At 33.0% G+C, this 22,365-nt stretch overlaps 2 protein-coding genes and 1 long non-coding RNA gene across 3 annotated transcripts; 2 read left to right on the forward strand and 1 right to left on the reverse strand.

Moving 5' to 3' along the window:
• Positions 1 to 1,066: 1,066 nt before the first annotated feature.
• Positions 1,067 to 17,990, reverse strand: LOC143151719 (uncharacterized). The gene is made up of 4 exons (XM_076321120.1): positions 17,571 to 17,990; positions 11,282 to 11,526; positions 10,326 to 10,476; positions 1,067 to 8,956 (listed from the first exon to the last, which is right to left on the reverse strand). The coding sequence occupies exons 1-4, from the start codon at positions 17,701 to 17,703 to the stop codon at positions 6,039 to 6,041; spliced, it is 3,447 nt and encodes a 1,148-aa protein (XP_076177235.1). The 5' UTR covers positions 17,704 to 17,990; the 3' UTR covers positions 1,067 to 6,038.
• On the forward strand, positions 10,344 to 11,513 carry LOC143151721 (uncharacterized). The gene is made up of 3 exons (XR_012993411.1): positions 10,344 to 10,852; positions 11,195 to 11,235; positions 11,329 to 11,513. It is a non-coding gene; the product is annotated as an uncharacterized LOC143151721 (long non-coding RNA).
• A 2,109-nt stretch (positions 17,991 to 20,099) lies between the features above and the next one.
• Not11 (CCR4-NOT transcription complex subunit 11) lies at positions 20,100 to 22,365 on the forward strand. Its single transcript, XM_076319863.1, has 2 exons — positions 20,100 to 20,210; positions 20,436 to 22,365. The coding sequence occupies exon 2, from the start codon at positions 20,441 to 20,443 to the stop codon at positions 21,803 to 21,805; it is 1,365 nt and encodes a 454-aa protein (XP_076175978.1). The 5' UTR covers positions 20,100 to 20,210; positions 20,436 to 20,440; the 3' UTR covers positions 21,806 to 22,365.

Here is a 22,365-nt window from a genome sequence, read left to right on the forward strand (position 1 = left end):
TAATATTTTTTTTTTCATGAAAAATTATGTAATTTGTGTATATAATAACTTCTTTGTAATTTTATTTAAAACTTAATATGTGCCTAATTATTGTTAGTGATATAGCCGGATTGAATGAAAAAGCGGAATTATTGACCAAATAATTCGATACTTTCAGGGAATTTTTCTCCACACAAGACTGCATCTATACTTTCCTTATATCTATACGGTGGACCGAAATTCATAGTACAACAGAGTAGTGAGTCATTCTACGTGAAAAGGTGAGAACAAAATTTGATATAACATTTTGTTATCCAGCACTTCGTTTTCGAGAAAGTTAACTTTAAAGTTTGTTCATCTTTGTGAACGATTACGTTGTCGTTGATTATGTTTACAAACATTGTTTATTGCGTAGTTAAAGCAGCACGAAGTCTTTCTGCTGATAATTAATTTATTTTTTATTACTACTTTCTATTCCAATACCACAGTATAGTACGCTATTACAAGTATTGTTGAAAAAGTCCTCATCGCTGCCATTTCTTAACAATAATATAATAAGACGAAATAAATGAGAAAAATTGATTTATTATGCGTTATATTATTAGTCTGATTTTTATCGTGAACCGAACTATATAGTAAACTGAACATTTCCATCATTATCAATATTTAAAAACACTCTCTTGAATGGAGACAACCGTGGTAGAAAAATGCACAACTGTATCGTTTACAAAGCTGAACAATGTTTAAAGGCGATTTTTTCGAAAACAAAGCTCCGGTTAAAAAAATGTTATGCCAAATTTTGTTCTTATTTTTTGTTTACATAGAACCACTCCCTGTGCTTGTACTGCGAATTTCAGTCCACCATGTATTTGCAATTTTTTTTTACTACAATTTTTACAGGTCAACAATTCATCGAACAGAGAACTAATAGGAGGAATATACAGGAAGATAAATATAGTTTTATAATAATAATATTTGCCTTTCATGAAACATGTCAAAAAATAAAACAGTTCCTCCAAGTAAATTAATTTCAGGCCCCGATAAGTCTAGATCTGTTACTGGTGTGAAAGCATCATAAATAACAAAATTGTGTAACAAATAAACGGTCTTTATTATTTCCCTTGTACTTATTTACAAGATTTCTAAACTAGTATGTTAAAGTAATAAGCTTGATGTATATCAGTTGAAAGAAGTAGCACAGTGACAATAAAGTTATTGGCGAATGGTAAATCTTCTCATGAAATTGCTGCCGTACTATCAATCAGAAAATCTACAATAAACGATAGAATTACGAAACATCGTTCATGACATGGTATGAAAGATTCACGAAGTGGACGGCCTCGAGAAACAACGGATAAAATCGATCGCGCCATTAAGAGCAAATCGATTACAGACCCAAAAGAGACCACAACGTATGTTGCAATGAACCAAGAGAGGGAAATCTGGTCAATGTCAGTTGCTGTACGGTGACAGGACGATTTTTAGATTAGCTGTTACGGCTGAATAGGTATTAAAACTCATTAATCAGCAAAAGAAACAAGATAAACTGATTAGAGTTCGCTGAGGAACACCAAAATTCAGTGGTTAAATATCGAAGAAATGTTTTTCTGATACATCAAAGTTAAGTCTATTTGGAGATGTACGCTGGGGAGATAGAGATTTGCATATTATAATTCAAATTTAGTAATCAGGATTGTTCAAACACGTTATTACGTTCTTAGGATTTTGTATCGCATAAAATAATGATTAATAGACGTTACTATTATAGCTCCTTGCAATAGATGGTTCGACGATTAAATATTATTAATATCGGAAATGACGCTAGGTATCAAAGTCCAACAACGTAGCACGAAGAAAAAGACATTATAACACGTGAAGTTTTCATTATCGAAGAAGTCGATTCACTTACAGAAATCAAAGATACTATCGATAAGGTTGGGTATAGAGACATCCTGGACACAATTTGGTACTATATGTTGGAAGAGAGTGCCATAAAATTGAATACTGACAAGTGTGAAATCTACAGTGGTCAAGAAATACTTGTCTTTCGACAATAATACGTGTTTGTATTATACATATTTTACTTGCTTTCAACAAATACTTGTCTTTGAGGGTTTTAAATAGATCGTCTCAATCTCCAAACTGTGGTGAAATCGAGCACTCGTGGAAAGAACCGAAACCTCGAGTCCACAAGTACAAATACTTGAACAAGGCTGAATTAATCAAAGTTCTGATGGAAGAAGCGAATAAAATACCACATGACTACATTACACGTTTAATCAAATGCATGCTACGTCGTTGTGCCGTTATTCTTGCAGCAAACGGCATGACTACTAAACATAAATAGTACAATATTATTTAAACCGTCATAAAAGTAAGATAATGCGAATTACATGGTTCCTTTCTCTCTTAAAGAAGAAAAAATTGGCTGGAAATTTTTTTTTCACGATAGTTTGGCAATCTTGTAAATAAGTACGCGCGAAATAATAAACAGCGGTAACTACTTTATATTATTTTCTTTTACCTATCACGCTGGCTAAAACTTGTTAGCTCTCGCTTTCGAAAGATAAAGTGAAAAATCTATCTTGCCGAAGATTTTTGCACACCATTGTGCGTATAATTTATTCTGTCATCATTTTTCATTAATACAAACGTGTCCAAGTAAAAATATCTAATGGACGGATTTTAAAATGTGAAATCAAAACTTCGGACGATTAAAGTATTTGTATAAGGACGCAGTAACATTTTACACATTTGTATGTACACATGTATCTTCATCGTATTCTGCAACGAAAAATCATCGAAACAGTGGGTAACATGAGGTAAAGGTGTGTGTACTTATTAAAATATTTTTCTGTTTCGTAGTATTCGAACATTATATTGGTGATTACGTACTTCGTTTCAAATTTAATTCGATATTAATATTTAATACAAAACGAGATATGCAAAATACATAACAATTTTGTCTTAGATTGTAAATACGAAATGGTTCTTATAAAACGCTTCAATAAGGAATTGAATTTATTATCAAAATATAAATATGCGTATTATCGTTTACGTAGTTTCTAATATAGAAAAGTTAAGATTAATTCTCCATTGAGCAATGATGGCGAATTTTTGTACATATCTAGATACGTACATACTAGAATGTATTCACTTAGTATGCTGATATTTAACACAGGAAATAATTCTAAAACTTGCATACTAATCGATTATGAAACATTTTTGGCACGATTTTGATCTTTTCTGTATTTACTTAATAATTGAAACTTGAGCATTTGTACAATTTGTGGTCGCGTGGTTGTGTCCTGCGTTGTTGAATAACATTATAAACCGCTTTATCGTCTTTTACTCTTGTATAATGTAAATAGCTTTTACGTTCGTAGACGGGGAATAAATTTTCTTTTTTCGATAGCATTCAAGTATGCTGTAATATTACTATAATAGCATTTTGTAACTATGAAATGGAATTTCGTTAAAAAAGATTAAACGTATACAATATAATTTAGGTGTAGGTTATATCTTTCACTTTATCCTATCTTTATTTTTTATTTTCCTTAAATATTTCATGGTACCTTACTGTAAGTTACGAGATTTAAGACATTATGTTTCTTAAAAGATTACACTATATTTCGAAAATGGCAATACCTTCAATTGTTATATTTGTCTCTTATGTAAACATAAAGTAGATCGCTTTGTATTGTTATTAAATTTCCTGCTTTGCCTCATGTTACCCTGATTCTGCCAACTTTGCATTGACATAAAATACAACTTAACAAATTTTCCGAACGTCGTAACAAACTTTTCTATAAAAATTTATATTTTTACAAGTTTTAAGTAATTTAAATATTTTGTACACCTTTTTACTCGCATTGAGTTGGTGTCGATCAAGTTGTATGAGCATCATCTAATACCAAGAATCTTGGTCCCAGAAATCTCGCATTCCGAACAATAAATTGTTCCGATTCGTACTATTACAATCATTAATATTTTTATACATCATGTGGTTACCAACTTCTAAAGATCGACGACGCTTAATGTCTAAATATTTATAATGCGTTAACTTTTACGTTGTGGAAGATCTTATTGCAACGATCCATGAATAATTTCGTTAAGTACATCCGATGCAACCATATTTTACAATCAGTATTTATACGGTTACAGCTGATGTAGTAATTGCAGGTTCGCGGTTCTTGAAATTTTGAGAGATAGTACTTATTAACTTAGTCATAACACAACGGCACCAAATTTTTGCTATCTTCGTTTAAAGCTAATGCGCAAGGAAATATCGACTTTGAGATGTTTTTATGTCTATCTAAATATTTCTTGTGACGATGTTCTTAATTACAGTAAATATTGCATTGTACATATGAAGTGTCTATTTAAATATGATCCCCTTTGTTTTTCTAAAGCAAAACGGACAAAAAAATTAGTTATGCCAAGTACATGACAAACCATAAGAAAGAAATTGTTGTAGGACAAATTGACTGAAATTCTGCAACAATTTCCAAACACTGAATGAAAGTTGACAAATTTAAACTCGGGCAAAGCGTAAAAAATCGGTCCCTCGTGAGCTCATTAAGAACTAAAAATAGATTTATCTTCAAACGAGTTCTATTTTTTTTTTATCTAAACGTAGGATATTTGAGTGCACTTTTGTAGCGTAGGACACTCGAATTCTATAGAAATTTTATAAATTCAAAGCCTTGTAACATGTTAACAAAAGTGTTTCGATTCAACCAGCTAACACTTTGATCAATTGAATTATTTCGTTAAAAAGGCAAAGTATTTTTATTTTATTTCACAGGGATGAACATTTCATATACCATAACTCGATAATTCATTAAAGTTTTAAAAGTGTCGAATTAATTGTTAGTTCAGTTAGTGGCAAAAAAAAAAAATTATCTTTGAATTCCGTTCACTCTTCTATGTTGTAATAACACCTAATAGTAGATAATGCTACACCCGTGTAAGAGAATTATAAACATACGATAGAGTTAAAAATATCAACAATCGCTAAATCTTGATATCAGCTATTTGTTATTATCCGAACATGTGATATTTTTGGGACGCTTTCTAAATGTCCCTGCAATATGCATACCCTTCTGTATTATATTCAACGTTTAACTATGCCTCGCGGCAAAATTAATAGACCGTTAATTTCGGGTCGAAAAATTATCGTTATTTGAAGCACTGTAACCTTTCCATCGAAAGGCTCTCCCATTTCAAATGGACCTAAATACACCGGTGTTTGACTTTTTTTTCTTTTATAAAGTTACACCAGTTCAAATATCAAAAATTTTTGGGTCCAAAATTAACGATACTTTAATTTTCCTGCGAAATGCATGCAGGAGTGGTTTCTATTACAAAAACAAAGGTAATGTACAGAGGTAAAACAACGTTTAAAAGAATTGAAGACACTACGATAAAAACACGTTTAAAAGGGTACACGCGGAATATGCACGATTCTTGATACGTATGATACTTTATAATACTGTACTATCTTATAAAGATGCAATTTACGTATAATACAAATTCTAATTATGATAATTTTTAAAACAAGAAACACGTTGAAAAATAAATACAATTTAATTACAACAGTAAATGCTTTTATCAAAACATCAAAAATATGTTTTTAAACAAGAGCCAGTCTTTTCAGAGAATTGAAGAAGATACTAAATAGAATTTTTTCGACTAGTTCAAGAACAGATCTATTCAGGATGAGCATAATATATATATGTATAATAGCGATCGACAGCTGATTCGTCCGTGCGATAAAGGTTGAGTACAGTATATTATAATTGTTCCTCGAGTTTAACAATATTAAATTCCCATTGCCGATTGCAACGCCTGCCTTCGCCCTTATGTTTTCAAATAATTTCGAACAGTAAGATGATGACCTCATCTGTTATAATCGGAGCTATATCGTGTCAGCTTGTGACGCGTTCATTGGTATTCCAATATCAAAGATGGGATTGAAGATTGTACATTACATATCCGGAAACATTATCGATGAACATTTACATCTCCTCTGTTTGTGGTTTACTCCTTGTTCTCTCTCATCGATTTTGTTCTTTGTCGTCTAAAAATGTCCATTGATCGAGTTTCTTCGAACCGGTATCCGATTGCTTGACTTCTTGTTTCGTCTCCGAAATATCGGATCCTTTCGAGTCGTTGGATTTATATTCGGACACGTAAATGACTTGTTTCTCGGTGGTACCCTTCTTGTTAGATTTTGCGATATCCGTCCTTCTGGGGGGAACCGGAGGCTTTTTATTGGAAGCAGTCTTTCCGTTCGATGTCATTTTGATTTCACTTTGTATCGATTTCTTCTCCTTGCCACGAATCGCGGATAGCGTTTCGCTGTTCTCGTTGTCATCGACCTGAGGTTTTTCTCTATTGGCGGAAAGTTTGATCTCGGTAATGTAGGTCATCTTTTGCGGCATCGGTGTGTTTGGTAGAGGTGGTCGGTTATCGAAGTCTTGCGGATTGTAATCCATCGATTCACCAACTAGTCCGCTGTCTTCACTGTTTTCACCACTGGAAACACTAATATTGTTAATATTACGACGGTCCTCGCGGTCGAATAAACTCTTACTGTTTACAGTCACACTAGAACCGAATTCGTATTCGTCTTCGTCTTCGTCGTTTTCTCGATCGATTCTTTGACTAGTGGGAATTTCGATCACTCGTCTCGATGGCGATTTCGAATCTATCGACGAAGTTTCGCTTATGTTTCCCCTATGTTTAAGCATCGATCCGTGTGTACAGGGCATCGAGTTTGCCTCTTCTTCGTCGTGAATTGTTATCGAGTCGGAACCGTTACCTTCGGTCGAATTGGAGGAATAGTCCTGCAATGGTATCGGTGTTGATGATCGTTTCGAAGAGAAAGATTTCTTTTTGCACGTTTCGTGACGATTGCAGTTTTCAGCGCACGCGTGACATCCCCTTTTGATATTAATTTTCGTCATGGGTTCTTCGTCGACGACTTTCTTACCGGTGTACGAAATTGGCTCGTTGTTCGTTAACGAGCTGTCTTCCTTCCAATTTTTGAAACGAAACAAATCGTGTTTGGAAGATTCAGAGGGGTTTGGCGACTTCTCCGAATAGGTCTCGAAGTGTTTTAAAGTTTTACCGAAGTCCTTGTTCGATGTTCTCTCGTCCTCGTCCGAGGAATGTTCGTCCACGGTTACGCTAAAATCGTTGCTGAAATCATCCGGTAACGGTGTTTCTTGCTTGAACTTCAACTCCACTTCTTCGACGGTCGGACTTTTGACAACAGTACCGTCGTTAACGATTCTGGCCAACGAATTGTCTTCGTCAGGATTGAACATTCGTTCCGCGTGAATAAATTCTTCCGTGAGCCGCTTGCTCAGAGGAAGATTGTAAAGTTCAACGCTGGTTTCATCGTCCGCAGGATTCTCTTCCCTCGATTCGGTGTTGTCGTTTCTCAGTTTAATTTCAACGGCAGACGTAGATCGTTCCAGGGAATCGTTGCTCGGTTTCTTGCCCCTCGATTTCTTCGATCTCTCGTCCGAATCCTGGGTTTTACGCCATACTACGTTTTCCAAAGTGCCCCATTCGTTCGACTTTTTCAGCAATCGTCTGTCAAAGGTGTCCATCTGATCGAGTTTCGTCAGATCCTCGGTAGACTCGTTAATATCCTCCGGGGGAAGAGGTGCTTTACGTTTTTTCGTGCCAGTGTCCGTCATGTCCAGACTCTGGGCTCTTTCGAGAGTGGTCGATGTTCTGCATTCGTATTTCGACAGATCGCCCAAGCTCGCTGCTTTTCTATAAACATCGTCCTCTTCGTCCTCGTCGTTGTTCGTCTCGGGTATTGGTGTCCGATGAATTGTGATGTCGGCCGAATTCAACTCGATGGTCGTGAAACTGTTTTGTATTTCGCTGTCGGTATCGGATTCGGAATGTCTTCCATCGATTAACAAACTTTCTATCTTCTCTTCACCACGTGAATCCGTTTTCTCCGCGTTTTCACGCGCTTTGCTTTCGTAATCGGTTAAAGATTCCGAATAATCGGTAATGCTGTTGATCTCGTCCTCCTTCTTCGAATCGTATCCTTTCGTCGGTAACGAATCCTTCTTCGCGAGCGAAACACGATCGTGTTCAATCTCGTAACTGTTCCCTTTCGGAGGTGGCGGAGCTTTCCTCTTGTTCTTTTGTACATTCTTCGGATCCTCCGTTTCCATAGGCTCGATATTCTTTTGCACGTTCAACAGTTCCGAACTGTTCTTCCGATTTCTACGAGCGGCCATGGCTGCATTGTGCACTTCCGTCGGCACTTCCGAGGGAATATGGATCAACGTGTCCACGTCTTTCCCACTTTTGTCCAACGTGTCGACATTACGGGCCAGGAGGACGTCATTTTTCACTTTAGGGGTACTCGATCCCTGACAATTCTGTTGATGTCGAGCTTCTTCCTTTTTGTCGCTGATCACGGAAGCTCTGCTCATGTTTGACAGATGCTTCTCCATATCCATCTTTTTCGAGTTTCTTCTCTCAAGATTCGTGTTGTGCTCGTTTTGATTTTCGATACGATGAATCGTGCTGTCGAGAGCTGGTAACACCTTGATCCCGAATTTGTGATGATTGCTCTTGGACTCCTCGTGACGTTTTTCAAATGTCTGGCTGCTTGGCGTCGATTTCGACGATTTCAAAGTCGAATTCATCGTCGAGTAATTCGAACTGATGGATTCGTTCGGATCGACTATAAAAAGCCTTTTCGCAACGATCTTCGACTGCGAGAGTTCTGGTATCGATTGGCTTCTGTACAGAGGGTGGCAGATTCTCGCTGCACTGGGTCCAACGCTTTTCTTCAATAGGGTGGTAGGTTTTGATCCACTTCCTCCACTTTCTACCTCCAGTTTCACATCGTACGGCGAAGCGTAGCTTAAAATCGTTAGGGCATCCTCGTACACCATATTTCGGAAACTTATTTTTACACTGGCTATACGATCTCCTGTAATCATACGTAATATGAAAATTAACACGTATCGTCGCCTGTTTTTAATCGATTGAAGTTAACTTGGTACACTAAATAATTTCAAATTAATAGGGGATTACACAGAGTATTGCGGGTAACGAACTAGTGGTTCAACTATGGTAGTTAAATGACTTGTATTAAAAATGATATTATCTACAAAAAAGATTAGTTGAAAATTGAGACAAGTTTCGGAAAACTTAGAATAATGACACCGTCCGACGTGAATTTTGCCTTTGAAAGATCCCAGTGGGTGATCCTTGTAGAGCCACACTTTCCAAATAAGAATCTAGAAGCCGAATTGCTGTATCACGTTTGACTTTTTTTTTTAATACTCCAATATTCTGTCTTTTTTTCTCATATATTTCTGCGGATACCAATCATCAAACTACGATGATAATTGTAAATTAAATATTAACAGCAAAAAGTAAGAAAATGGAAAAGATAAATAAAAAGAATCGTTGTCGATCAAAATTGATCAGGAAGTACATCATAGTTTGGTGATTGATACCCACAGAAATATCTGAGGAAAAGACAGAACACTGAAGTGTTAAAAAAAAATTAAACATTATTTACGCAAAGTGAATGCTCCATTGAATGTCTACATACATCTTTTTTAAACTTTGACGTTAATTTACAACTATTTAGGATCAAAAACAATTAATGAATTATATACCACTGTATTCGAAAAACTCTGCTCTATTTTTTAAGGCTAATTAGAACTTTTTAACGTTTTTACTTTTCATATAAGATTTCATCTTTGTCGAAAATCCTGGATTTTTACGAAAACTCGTGTTTGTCGAAAATTGAGGACGATACAGCAATTCGGCTTTCGAATTCTTGTTTGGATCATCCACTGATTATTCAAAGACAAAAGAAAAATTTCAATCTGTTGGACAGTGTAATCGCATTATTAATTCGACATTAAATTAACAAACGTATTTTCTATGCGAATAATTATGCCTAACTATGATTATTAACGTTCATCTTTCCTAAGTTAAACACAATGGAGATGTTGAAGTATATTCAAGTAGTTTTAATGGTTTCGTAAGATCTGTATGAAAAGTTTCTTGAATATATATCGAAACGTAAATTATATCACGAGGAACATTAAAAAATAAATATTTTCAACTCACGATTCAACATTGTCATAGAGTTATTTAGTTATTGTAATAATATTATTATAGTTGTGAATTATAATAAAGAGTTTTGATAGTTGAATCATGGAATAGAAACATTACATACATGAATATATTTTATAGTAAAGTTTGAAATATTTATAATTCTTACGTGTAAGAACGAAACCATTGTTTCAAAGTTGTTGTTATATATACATACAAATACTAACCGGGATGTATTCGTCCAGATTCCGATGCAGGCCCGCGGTGTAAGAGATCTTTAACAAAGATTCCCTCTCTCATGTTACCGCAAATATTAAATCCCAGTCCTGTGAAATCACGGCTTTTCAAGCTGACTACGTTAACCTTTGTGGCTTTTGGCTGCACAAAAGAAATCACTCACTATACAATTAAAAACGACACGATATCCATATACGTTTACGTTGCTACGGAATGCCTTTTCATGTTCATAAAATAATGATTTGTTTCTGCGTTTTTCAGTTCCAAGTATTATCCCGAGTTAATTTGAAAAGATAGCGAAACGAGAACGAGTATTCCTGTTTTCTTACTTTAACGTTTTACAATTTTCTCTCGAGATACGAAAAAACTAATTCGAAGAAGGTATTCAGGTACAGAGTTGCAAACATTTCAACGCGCTGAAATTAAAGCAATTTGCTTGAAGCACTTGCTGCGTAAAAGCTGGCTTTGAGATTCGGCTCATACACCATGGACTTCCTCTTCGCCAAGAAACGTAAAGGTACGTGTCAAATATGGCTACATTAACTGTACGCACATCCAAATTTGGCCATGTACAATACTTTGTACGTACGTTCGGAATATTGAAATGAAACGTACATTTCATAATCGTGCCGGTTTCTTTTCAAGAATAATTCTGCATTACTCGTCTATCACAAAACAACGAATATCCTAATTTAATTTCATTTTAGCATCACGTACAGCACGATAGAGCGCGAGACAAAACAATAACACACTTCAAATTATTATTTGCTTGAACATTATTAATGATAACGGGTTCATAGATCTTACTAAATATTGTCCCAAGATGGAAGATAATGTAATGATATTGTTTTTTTAATAGAACACTTGATGAATTACATGGACAGGTAAAACCATAAAGAGGTAAGTTTTGAATTGCACTGAAAGAAATTGACAAGAAAGCACTTACTCCAAGACAAGAATCATCAAGTGTTTTTCTCTTATCATTGCGGTTAGTTGATCCCAGGCCCAAGGACGTCCAAGAAGTAGACCATCGTACAGAATCTTTACCTGGAGTATCTCCAGATGCCACAGATACCGGTCCTTCTCGAGTTCGATTAGCCAACGTTGCCGTGACATCCTTGAAGCAAGGATTATCGAAGGCATAGGCTTCTTCAACAATTTCTGGGTCTGTTACTAGTACCAAGTGTTTTCCTGAAAGTTTTCGTTTAACACTATTATTGATTAAAAATTTTACGCAAAATGTTTGTCATCTATTGTTCGCAACTTTTAACTCGTATACACGCTTTAATAGGAATGTAAACGAACACAGACATTACTTAGAAATCGTACGATGCTTCATTGCAAAACCCGTTATCGTAATTTGTCAAATTTGTATATAATTTTAATATGCGTTCATGGGGCGATTACAGGCAAATATTTTAGAAGAATTTTCTTTTCATCATATGCGGAGTAAACGCGTGTAATATGAAACACAACTGAATTTTTACAGGTAAGCAATAAACTCTACCTGCAATCGTGAATTATTTTCTTCTACATAGAAGGTAGTTATATTGATTTTTAAGCTTCGGACGGAAATCCGTCATTGAAAGAAAAATACTTTTCTGTTTAAAGGTGCTGAAAATTTTCCGAAAGACAATTTAAATAATCGAATATTTTAACGAAGATAAATTCAAAAGTATTTCTTTTGCGCGATTTATCATTGAATATGTTTCTTTTCGATTATTCAAAAATAGTTTATTGTTGAATTTATTTTCCTCCTAGTATAATAAATTATTCATTTCCTGTCGAAGCACGTGGGTACTATTTGATATGAAATAGTATTATATTATATTTTCACTATTATAAGTGCATTATATTATTGTATTATAATATATTATATAGTTTTATGTTGTTATTAATATTAGTGTTTATAAAGATAGTGTCAAAAGTTAAAAGAAAATTATGATAGACGCGGTTCTGTTTTAAAAAGTCGAAGATATTTCTTTATTCGTCTTGTATTATTTTGATAAAACAAAAGGAACTTGTTTGAATTTTTTTGATAAATTCCTAAATGTTTCATATTATAATATATGTAAATAGGTATAATACTATTCCTTTGAATCGCCGATTATGGCATTTTTTCCTTTTCTTTTACTATAGTTTCAATACATTTATTATTTAAACTTCTACATATGTGCATATTGTATATCAGAATTATCATTTATATCACTGACTACGGAATAAGCGACATAATGCCATGCATCAAAGAGTATACAGATATGATTTTTGCATTGGAAGTATTACATTGACTGTGTTCATCTGTAAACCTTAACAACAATTTAATAGATGTAGGTATTGATAGTAAACGGTACTGGACATTGTATTCTATACAAAAATAATTTATGTAGCCGTCTGTGGTGAAATTCATAATGCAATCATCAGTTAAGTGCACGTATAAGTAAATACTAAATCGATTTTCAAATGTATTTTTTTCGAAAATAAAGCCTCCAAAACAATTTTGTTATTCTATATTTTCGTCTTATTTTGAACCATAGAATTTAGGCTCTCGGTGTATATATTAATGTAAATTACTGTTTTAAGAAATACTATAATTTCTAAAAATAATATACACCCTATTTATTTAATTCAGAACACGAATCTGTACCTCCTATCTTTGTTTTTAAACACCAAAAGCAATTTTGAAATTAAATTTAGTTTATAAATACGTAACGAAGATTTGATTTAAAAAGATAAAAATTTCTAGCATGCCCTTGATTAGCACGTTGTAATTAGAGCTGATTGGAAAAGTGTAAATTGCTCCATTCTTTTGGTGGCCATTGAAACTGGTACCTACTGCTTGGAAAACTTCATTAAAGTTAAAAAGCAACCTTTTATTGCTAGTAATGTAATTATCTTTTATTTTCAAAAGATGTAAGTTTTTAATATTTTCTATTACAGTTTGATAGATGGTTTTTGATTTTTACTAGTAACAACTGTTAAATCAAATCCATTTAATTATAAGCCCACATAATCAATCGATGATTAAGATTATTTTTCCCACAAAATTCAACGTCAGGTGAGAAAAATTAATTTTCTCACTTTGATTTATTTTTATAAGCGAATTATATTGCGTATTTTATACCGATCGTTAATCTAACTTGTATATTGCACTTTAAAATTTTACATATTCGTCGCGTCAATTATAATTTAATACGTTGTTACATACTATTCTTTCTTAAGTATTTCTTTAGATACATTGGAATTATCAACACTAAAATATGATAATTGTCATAATATGTTAATCGACATGGTCAGCAGCATTTTTGCCGATTATGCGCGTTCGAAATCGTTTTGGTTCGTTGATGCTAGCCAGTGCTTGAAGTATTTGATTCCGCTTACTTGTGCTCATTTATGGTCATTTTTTACGTTCAGATGAGCCTTAATAAGCATCATGAAAGTTAAGTTCTTGGTGAGAGGAAAGCAGAGAGTTAGGTGTGTTTCATACGAGTAATATTACAATATGCTTTTATGAATGATATAAATCGTAGAAATAATATTATTTGAAAAATTATATCGTAAGATGGAAGTAAAAAAATTATACAAATAAACGAAGGAACATTTAATAACGTTATATAGGATCTTAAGAATGATCGAGACAATAACTTCTAAGACACATTGGCTTCCTTATTATGTAGTCTATGTCATCATAAACGGTGACATCATCCTACAGATTTATACTTATTTAGTATGTTTAGCAAGGTATCTTGACAACGCGTGCATACGCGCACATATACCAAGAATTATACATTCCATTCTGGCGCTTCCAAAGTGCAGTTTCCTACCGAGTGTTCTTCGCAGGGCTTCAATTCGTTTCACTATTAACTTTAATTTTAAATTTCGCTGCGTTCGAAGTAATTGTATTTTAGTAAATTTATTTTGAAATTACGGTCATATTATATATAGAATTTAAACTTTGAAGTAGAATAATAAAAAGCATCTACCAGCTGTGAGTTACTCGTTATTTAAGTTTGAAAAGGAAATCGTAACGTAATACCAGCGCTTAAAATTAAAGAAAGTATTAGTCTTAAATGTATTAATAATGAAAGTACGTATTGCCTTGTACACGGTGCCCTACTTGAAATAGGTCAACATAATATCTTCGTATTTTAAGCGATAGGAAGAAATGTTAATTATAGAAGTTCTATGGGTCTGCGAAAGATGTATAATATGTATACGTAGTAGCAGTAGTTTCTTTGTGAGCAGAAGCATAAAGATTTGAAGGTCAACTTCGCGGTTCTAATTTGAATATCTATTTTTTATGACAGGTTTCGATGGAATTACGAATTTTGAAAGCAGAAGAATATATTAAGATACATCTATTACAAAACTAATGGATTCCGAGATATTCATTATATTTATGAAGGAACATTGAAACATCTAAACATTATAATTAAAAATTATAGTTATTATAATAATTTGGTAGCTAAATATCGTGGAAACTATTAGTTTTAGGTTAGATCCATCTTGACACGTTTATGGTAAAAAATTTATCAGTTTATCGGAATCCATTATAAAATAAAAGATATTCCATTTAAAAGAAACGAAGGTGACCTTCAAATCTTTTTCACATTTCAAGTCATATAGAAACTATGACCACCATATTATGTATCCATCGAAGACATTCCATTAAGTTCCAGTACCATTAATCTTATCAATATTCTCCTAATTTTTGTCAGTCTCGTAAACTCTTCAAGTTGTAAGAGTTATGTCATAATCTTTTGCCTTTTCTGAAACAATGCTAGTTAGTTGAATGCTTTAGTCATCCATGATAAGAACGTACGTTTCGAGGACAGAATTTTTAGTGTAAAATTTGCAAGCAACCTTCAAACGACAAATGATAATTTTATTTCGTTTCAAGGATTTGCTTATTTAAGAGTTCCAGTATCTTTGTAATTGTACTTCCTTATTTTCCCGTCTATTATTTATTATATATTATCCATTCTATAAAACAATAATTTATGGTAACTAAAAACAATTGTAGACATATTTCAATAATACTTTAAGTCAAAGCATGAGCTTTTAAATATATATTCACGTATAAAGTTCTCACTATTAATAATAAGTAACAGAAATCTGTTTTCCGATTAATTACTTTTGCATAAAATGTCCTTAATTGTAAGAGGATTCTCATTACTCGAGTCTTGATTATCTCAAGATCCATTTAGCCGGAATAGAGTAACCTGATACGCTGTGGAACATCGTTTTCAATAGGTATAATTACACAGTGTTATTACGTTCAGAGTTTAGTTGCTTATTTAGAATTTCGTTTATCCCAATAAACGGTAGGTTCATTGCAATTACAACAAACGTTATAATGTAAAATATAAAATATTCTATTTGGTTTTCCTATATACTTAATTTCCATTTCAGAATAAATAAATAAATAAATAAATATATGTGTATATATATTGAATATATATATATATATATATATATATATTCGTAAACGCAAGTGCTTTTCCGTATTATCATTTTTCATTAGTGAAATTTCAAGTTATTTAGGTAATTAAGATTATTAAGGATAACTTTATTATGTAATAGTGAACGCAAAGAGTAGTAATTTCTATAGATGAAGATTATTGTATAGACAAACACACTATTGCTTAGCATTTATTGTATTCTGAGTCGAACGGCTAGTACCAATAAGAAATTAACAAGATTGGCATTATTCACTATTGCAAATGTATCTGATTCAGATGGATTTTTCCACTGCTAGTGTTATTGGCAATTGTACCGCGCAGATTCTCATTGAGTTGTAACGTAAAGGCGAAAACATTATCTATTACCAAATCGATTAACTATTATATTTAAATAACATTGTCAGTTTTGTTCTCATCATTCCTTTTTTATGATACTTGAAATATTTATCGAATTCTTTTTAGAGAATAATAAAATAGAATTACAGAAAAAACAATCTTGTAAAAAACACTTGTTTGCAAGGTAACTAGACGAATACATCAAAATATATAATTCAAACAATTTTGCTGTTTTACATATTGTAAATGTTAAAGTCCAGATATGCAATTTAGTTGCGTATTTGAAAGTACCCAGTCACAATTACATAACAGTTTCGTGTAATTGGGTAATGATTATAAAAGTCAACCAGTACTAATTTAAAAATAAATCTATTTCGCAGTTTCGATGTTTCAATCGATAATGTTTCCAATGTTTTTCCACTTCCATGGAAAACCGATCACCGATCAGATGCATCGCTCTACGCATACGATGTTCTACATGTGAACGTTGCATTCCACTGCAACCGAGCATTGATAAGAGGTATCATCTTGAAGGTGATCCGAGAGATGGAATGCATTTTCCGTAAGAAATATTTTATGTTGTAGGTCGTAAACATCATTCCACGAATAGCGATTCCAATGTACCGAGCAAGAGACTTTCATGTACCATCGTGTCTCTCGAGTGGCACTCCAAGGTCTACCTTTTGCGTGTGGATATAAGCATCAATTGCGACGCAATAGCGAAAAGGATTGTACGGGACGATAACGAATGCTGTACCTTTTGTCCGCTAATTTACGTTCCCTGTACAACGTCACGATTTTCAATTTACTAGAACGATTCCGATGACGAGCCCTCGAAAATCTACGGTTCGACACTCGTCTGGATTTTTTCCTTTGGATACTCAACGGTGCGTGCCATTTTGAATTACAGGATGTTTCACGGTACAGCTCGTAATTTATTAAAACGGTCGAATTCTTTGCACAATTGTATCACGTTGGTCCGATACCTCGTAACAGAGTATTACAATATCTAAACCATCGATTTGAAAAATCTAGTATATTTATTACACCGAAAAGTTTTTTTTCTTTTCTTGGATTACGAACGTGATTTATCTCTGGCTTCGGAGAAGTTACGGAAAAGTTACGCGTTACGATAAATTCCACTCCGATGCGCAACAAATGCCGTCTAGTTTCTATATACTTGTTCTCGGGGAAACACGACAGTAAGGAGGTAAGTACCACAAACTGTTGCTCGGAATGATAAAATACCGTGTATTGTTCGAAAGAGTGTGTCAATTGCCGCAACGACGCGATAACTTGAACTCGACAACTAGAGCGCGCTCGAACAAACAGGACCGAATGTAAACCACACACCGATCTGTCACCGAGATTCCCGAGCGCCGAGCACCAAGTCGCCGGCAGCTAGGATTTCGAAATTTTCGGAAAAGTATCAGAACTCACCCTTGTGCTTACGCCACTGTCTGTAAAGGAGTGCAGCAACGACGAGCAGGAGAATCGTTGTAAGGAAAGTACCGATCACAGCCCCTGCCACGCTTCCTGCCCCGAAACAGGTATCCCGTGGCTCGTCCTCCATTGCTCCTTCTCAAACTCTCCTTCGATGCATGTCCAACTTGCCCGTTGCGACGTACTTGCGTTTCCTCTTAGAGGAATTTCCAAGCTAAACGGTCGGGGAGACTGGGATTCCGCACTGTTCACCGCGACTCCATCCGATGTGCATAAGGAGACATTATTTTCACTTCGCGAGTCGTTGCCCTTTACCGAAGAATCACCACCGCGATTGGAGACCGTGCTACTGCCGTGACACCGTGCACGATACTAAGAGAAAGAGAAAGAGAAAGAGAAGGAAAGAGAGAACGGACCCATGGATCGAGTAAAACAGGTAGCTGCGCAACAGGTGCTTCTGCCTGCGAGGTGGGGATTCCACCTCTTCACAATTTACAGAGGACCGAGGGCAGGAGTGGAACAAGTATGCGAACGGAGTAGGGGAACATGGCATTCCTTCACCGTTTCAGAGCTGACCGTATTTCTGGTACCTAGCCTAGAAGTACTGCGTGAATGCAAACTGTAGGCGTGTAAGGAAACGATTCGTGTATCGACAGTACTTTTTTTTCTTTTTGAATAAAAAAAAAAAAAAAAAAAAAAAAAAAAAAATAGAACGCTCCTACGAAAATATTGCGAGTACCGTACTCGCAATTTTGATAGAATCTCACGAGAGAATGATGATGATAATTTAGAAATTAACGGGTATTTCAAAAAGTTTCATTAATTTGCGCGAGCAAATATTTACAAAAGGTGCGAAGTCATATTTTGTCGATTTTGTTCAATTTATTATTAATTTAGTAAATTGTACATTTTATAGATTGTGATACAAATGATAAATATCGATAAAATTTCATTTAAACAGATGTTTTTAATTATACGCACTTCTGATTGCAGGACAGTTAAAGTTTTGAACGAAACTTATTTTTTAATGTCTGACGAAAGAAAATAATAGAATTATTAATTTCATCGAATGATAATTGCGATCTTTGTAAGTTTTCGAAGATTAAAGTTAAATGCGCGCTAGCAAACCTGATTACTTCAAGCGAATCATAACGTACCGTTTTCCACACGATTCCTTCTAATTTATATACATTAGATCTCGGTCTAGTTTCTATAAGCCGGAAATCCTAAAGCATGAAATTATAATTAACAATCTATAAAGCTTATTGTGAAGTTTTCTTCTTCATTACAGATTGAATTTCCGTACTCACGATGATAGACAAATATTAACTATTTTGTGAAATTAAAACTAGATAAAAACAATTAAAAATAGTAAAATATTACAGAATTATTAAGACATAGGAATTAAATAACGTTTAATTATTACACGCCACAAATTTTATTTCGATTATTCTAATTTGGATATTTATGTATTATTTGACTGTTTTACGTATTTATATAGTATTCTATTATTGAAATTTTACTTTATCCATGATGTTAACTTACCTTACTACGTATGTTAAAGATTTTATGTCTACACATACAGGATATATACATACATGCACATCTATTTAAATAATTGGTACTTGAATTTAAAATTTGGAAATATGTATTTATACTGTAATATTTTGAAGTTTGTACTTTTAATGTGAAATATTTTAAAACGTGATTTTTGAAAATGACAAAATTTCTATAAATATTATAGTTATTGCAAAAATATTCATAGAAAATAAAAATTGTATTATTTTTTATTTTACATGTAAACAATTTGATATCAAGTATTTATTATAGTTTATGATGAATAAATATTACTTGTTCTAAAATATACGAATAGTTTAAATAACTTATATGCTTTTCTTTCAATAAATGAAGTAAGAAATAAGGAAAATAGCCGTTTCTCACTGATGGAAAGTAGTTTCAGAGGAAAGTACATCATGTTTAAAAATTGTTCAAATTAATTTTGCTCTAGAATAGCGATAAAGAAAGAATAGTTACTTCTTAAAAGTTATTTATTTTCTATATTAATTATTCTGAATTTAGTTATTCATTTATTTAATGTCACATCAACTTGAATACCGTTAGTGACTATTGTGAGTAACATTTTAATATATTTGTATATTAAATTTTCCTTTTAGTTACAATTTATCGAATATTTTTGTTCTTTTTTAAATATATTTAAATATTTTGTAATTATTAATATGTTGAGTGTAATATTGTTTAGATTACTTAAAAAATGACACATTTTTATGTATACCCTTTGAAATTATAACATAGGTTATAAATATATTATATAAAAATTTGATCCACTATATTCTAAAGGAAATTGAACAATTAAAAAATACATTTGTTTGTTGAAACGTAAGTTACATGTATAAAATCGTATAATATCTTTGAAAATAGTGCTACAAAATTTGGGATGTTTAGTTTCTTACACGAAATGTTAGGTGGCAGGATTGTAGCTTACCATAATCGTAATGTAAAGTTTCACTCTTCTCTGTAATTTTGTATGCGCTTTATATGCAGCATTCAGTTCTATACTCTAGTGAAAATGATTTATTGTAATCAACTGAGGTTTTGAAATTGTCGTCGTAGTTGATTGTATGTACTTTAATTCTAGTCATAACCTGTAAAATAGCAAATGTAAAATGTAACAACAGTACATATATGCATATCCGTATGCGTTAAACGTTGCAAATTAATGTATTACATGGAATTATTGATTTCAAACATGAATCATTGCATTTGAATCGCGATATTCATGAACATAATCTTGAAAAAGAAACACAATCGAGGTGCTATAACCTAGTATAATTTGTTATTTAGACATCATGACGCTTACTCCTAAAGGTTTAACGAAATTACTGGACATCCTTGATGAAGAAAACCTCGACACGAGTTTGGAAAACCTGTGCAACCAATTACATCAAGTATTTCCAAAAGAAGATCGGTTTAAAGTAGGAATGACATTGGTTCTTCTTTTACAACATATAGACTTGTTGCCAAAAAATGTTCAACGTATAATAGCAGTGGCTCTGTTATTCGACCTTTATAGAGGAGAATCGTTGGCTTCTACACCTTTTGCACCTGTTTTTATCCAGGTGTTAAAATCACAGGAAGATACAAATAATGGTGTACCGAAAAGCAACTTTTCTGGACATATCCCAGTTTTCTCGCAATGTGAAAAAAATCTCTTGGTAAATTTGTTGGGACACATTAAAAAGGATATTTTAAAAACAACTCCAAGGCAAATTGTGGATGAATTATACTTTATATCTGTACCACCTATTGATTTGAGTAATTTGCAAGTACAATTGGCAGAACGTCAGTCAGAACTACCTTTTATTGCAAAATGTGGAAATCCAGTTATTTTACCTGATATGGATCAATCCAAAATAACAGAAATTGATAAGAATACAACAAAAAGTATGACAGAAATCTTAATTGCTAATGATCGTCCATTATGCAGTCAAAGCTATCGTCCTGAGTTTTTAAGATTGGCACCGCCTCTTTACCGTTCAGTTGATGAATTACCGTGGTTTAATGTCATAGAACCTTCTCAATTTACAATTGAATACGATAATAATATGTGTGTTTCAAATTGTGCTGGTGCTGAAGCTCGCAGATTAATGGGCAAAGCATTTAAAAGTGTGTTGACACTACAACAACAGCAACATCTTGTTAATGAGTTAGATAGGGATCCAAAACTAGTATATCATATTGGTCTTACTCCTGGAAGATTACCAGATTTAGTAGAAAATAATCCTTTGATTGCAATTGAAGTTTTGTTGAAGCTTATGCAATCAAGTCAAATAACAGAATATTTCAGTGTTTTGGTAAATATGGAAATGTCTCTCCATTCAATGGAAGTTGTCAATAGATTAACTACCACTGTTGATTTACCAACAGAATTTGTTCATTTATATATTAGCAATTGTATTTCTACTTGTGAAACCATAAAAGATCGTTATATGCAAAATCGTTTAGTACGTTTGGTTTGCGTTTTTCTACAATCATTAATAAGGAACAAGATTATAAATGTGAAGGAACTTTTTATCGAAGTGCAAGCATTTTGTATTGAATTTAGTCGCATTAGAGAAGCAGCAGCTCTATTCCGTCTTCTGAAACAACTAGAATCTGGTGATATTGGTGGACTTAATGCACCACCTACAAATAACAAATTGGATATGTGTTAATACAATTAACATTAAATTTATCAAATACTTGATAATAGATTAATAGGCTGTCAATGTTTTTAACTATTTTTCTGAAAAATTAAATTTCAATGAATGAGAATGTAATGTAATGATTCACAATGATTTTTTGAAAATGGACATTGTAAATTTAATCATATTTTATACATAGTTTTGATATGTGTAAGTTATTGATTATAATCCATTTATTTTGTATTAATTATATAAATACCACAATGATACTATTTTCAGTTAAAGAATCAAAAGAAAAAATGTTTTTATAAGGATATACACAAAGTATATGAACCTACTTGTCATGTTTTTTCATTGTTAAAGCTCTATGAAACACCCGCATACCATTATTACAGGTGTATCATAATGTGTGTGTTATAAAGAATACTGTAAGTTATTTTTTAGTAATAATAATAAGTTGTAAAAATTGTTCTTAGGCAGAAATAAAAAAAACATTATTGACATTCAGATTAAATGTTACTTGTTATTAGTATTCAGATATATTTTATAGCACATTGTAGATTTATGTATCTAAAATGAATACACCTATT

The sequence above is a fragment of the Ptiloglossa arizonensis genome, chromosome 9 (genome assembly GCF_051014685.1).
Source record: "Ptiloglossa arizonensis isolate GNS036 chromosome 9, iyPtiAriz1_principal, whole genome shotgun sequence".
Classification (NCBI taxonomy): Eukaryota; Metazoa; Arthropoda; class Insecta; order Hymenoptera; family Colletidae; genus Ptiloglossa; species Ptiloglossa arizonensis.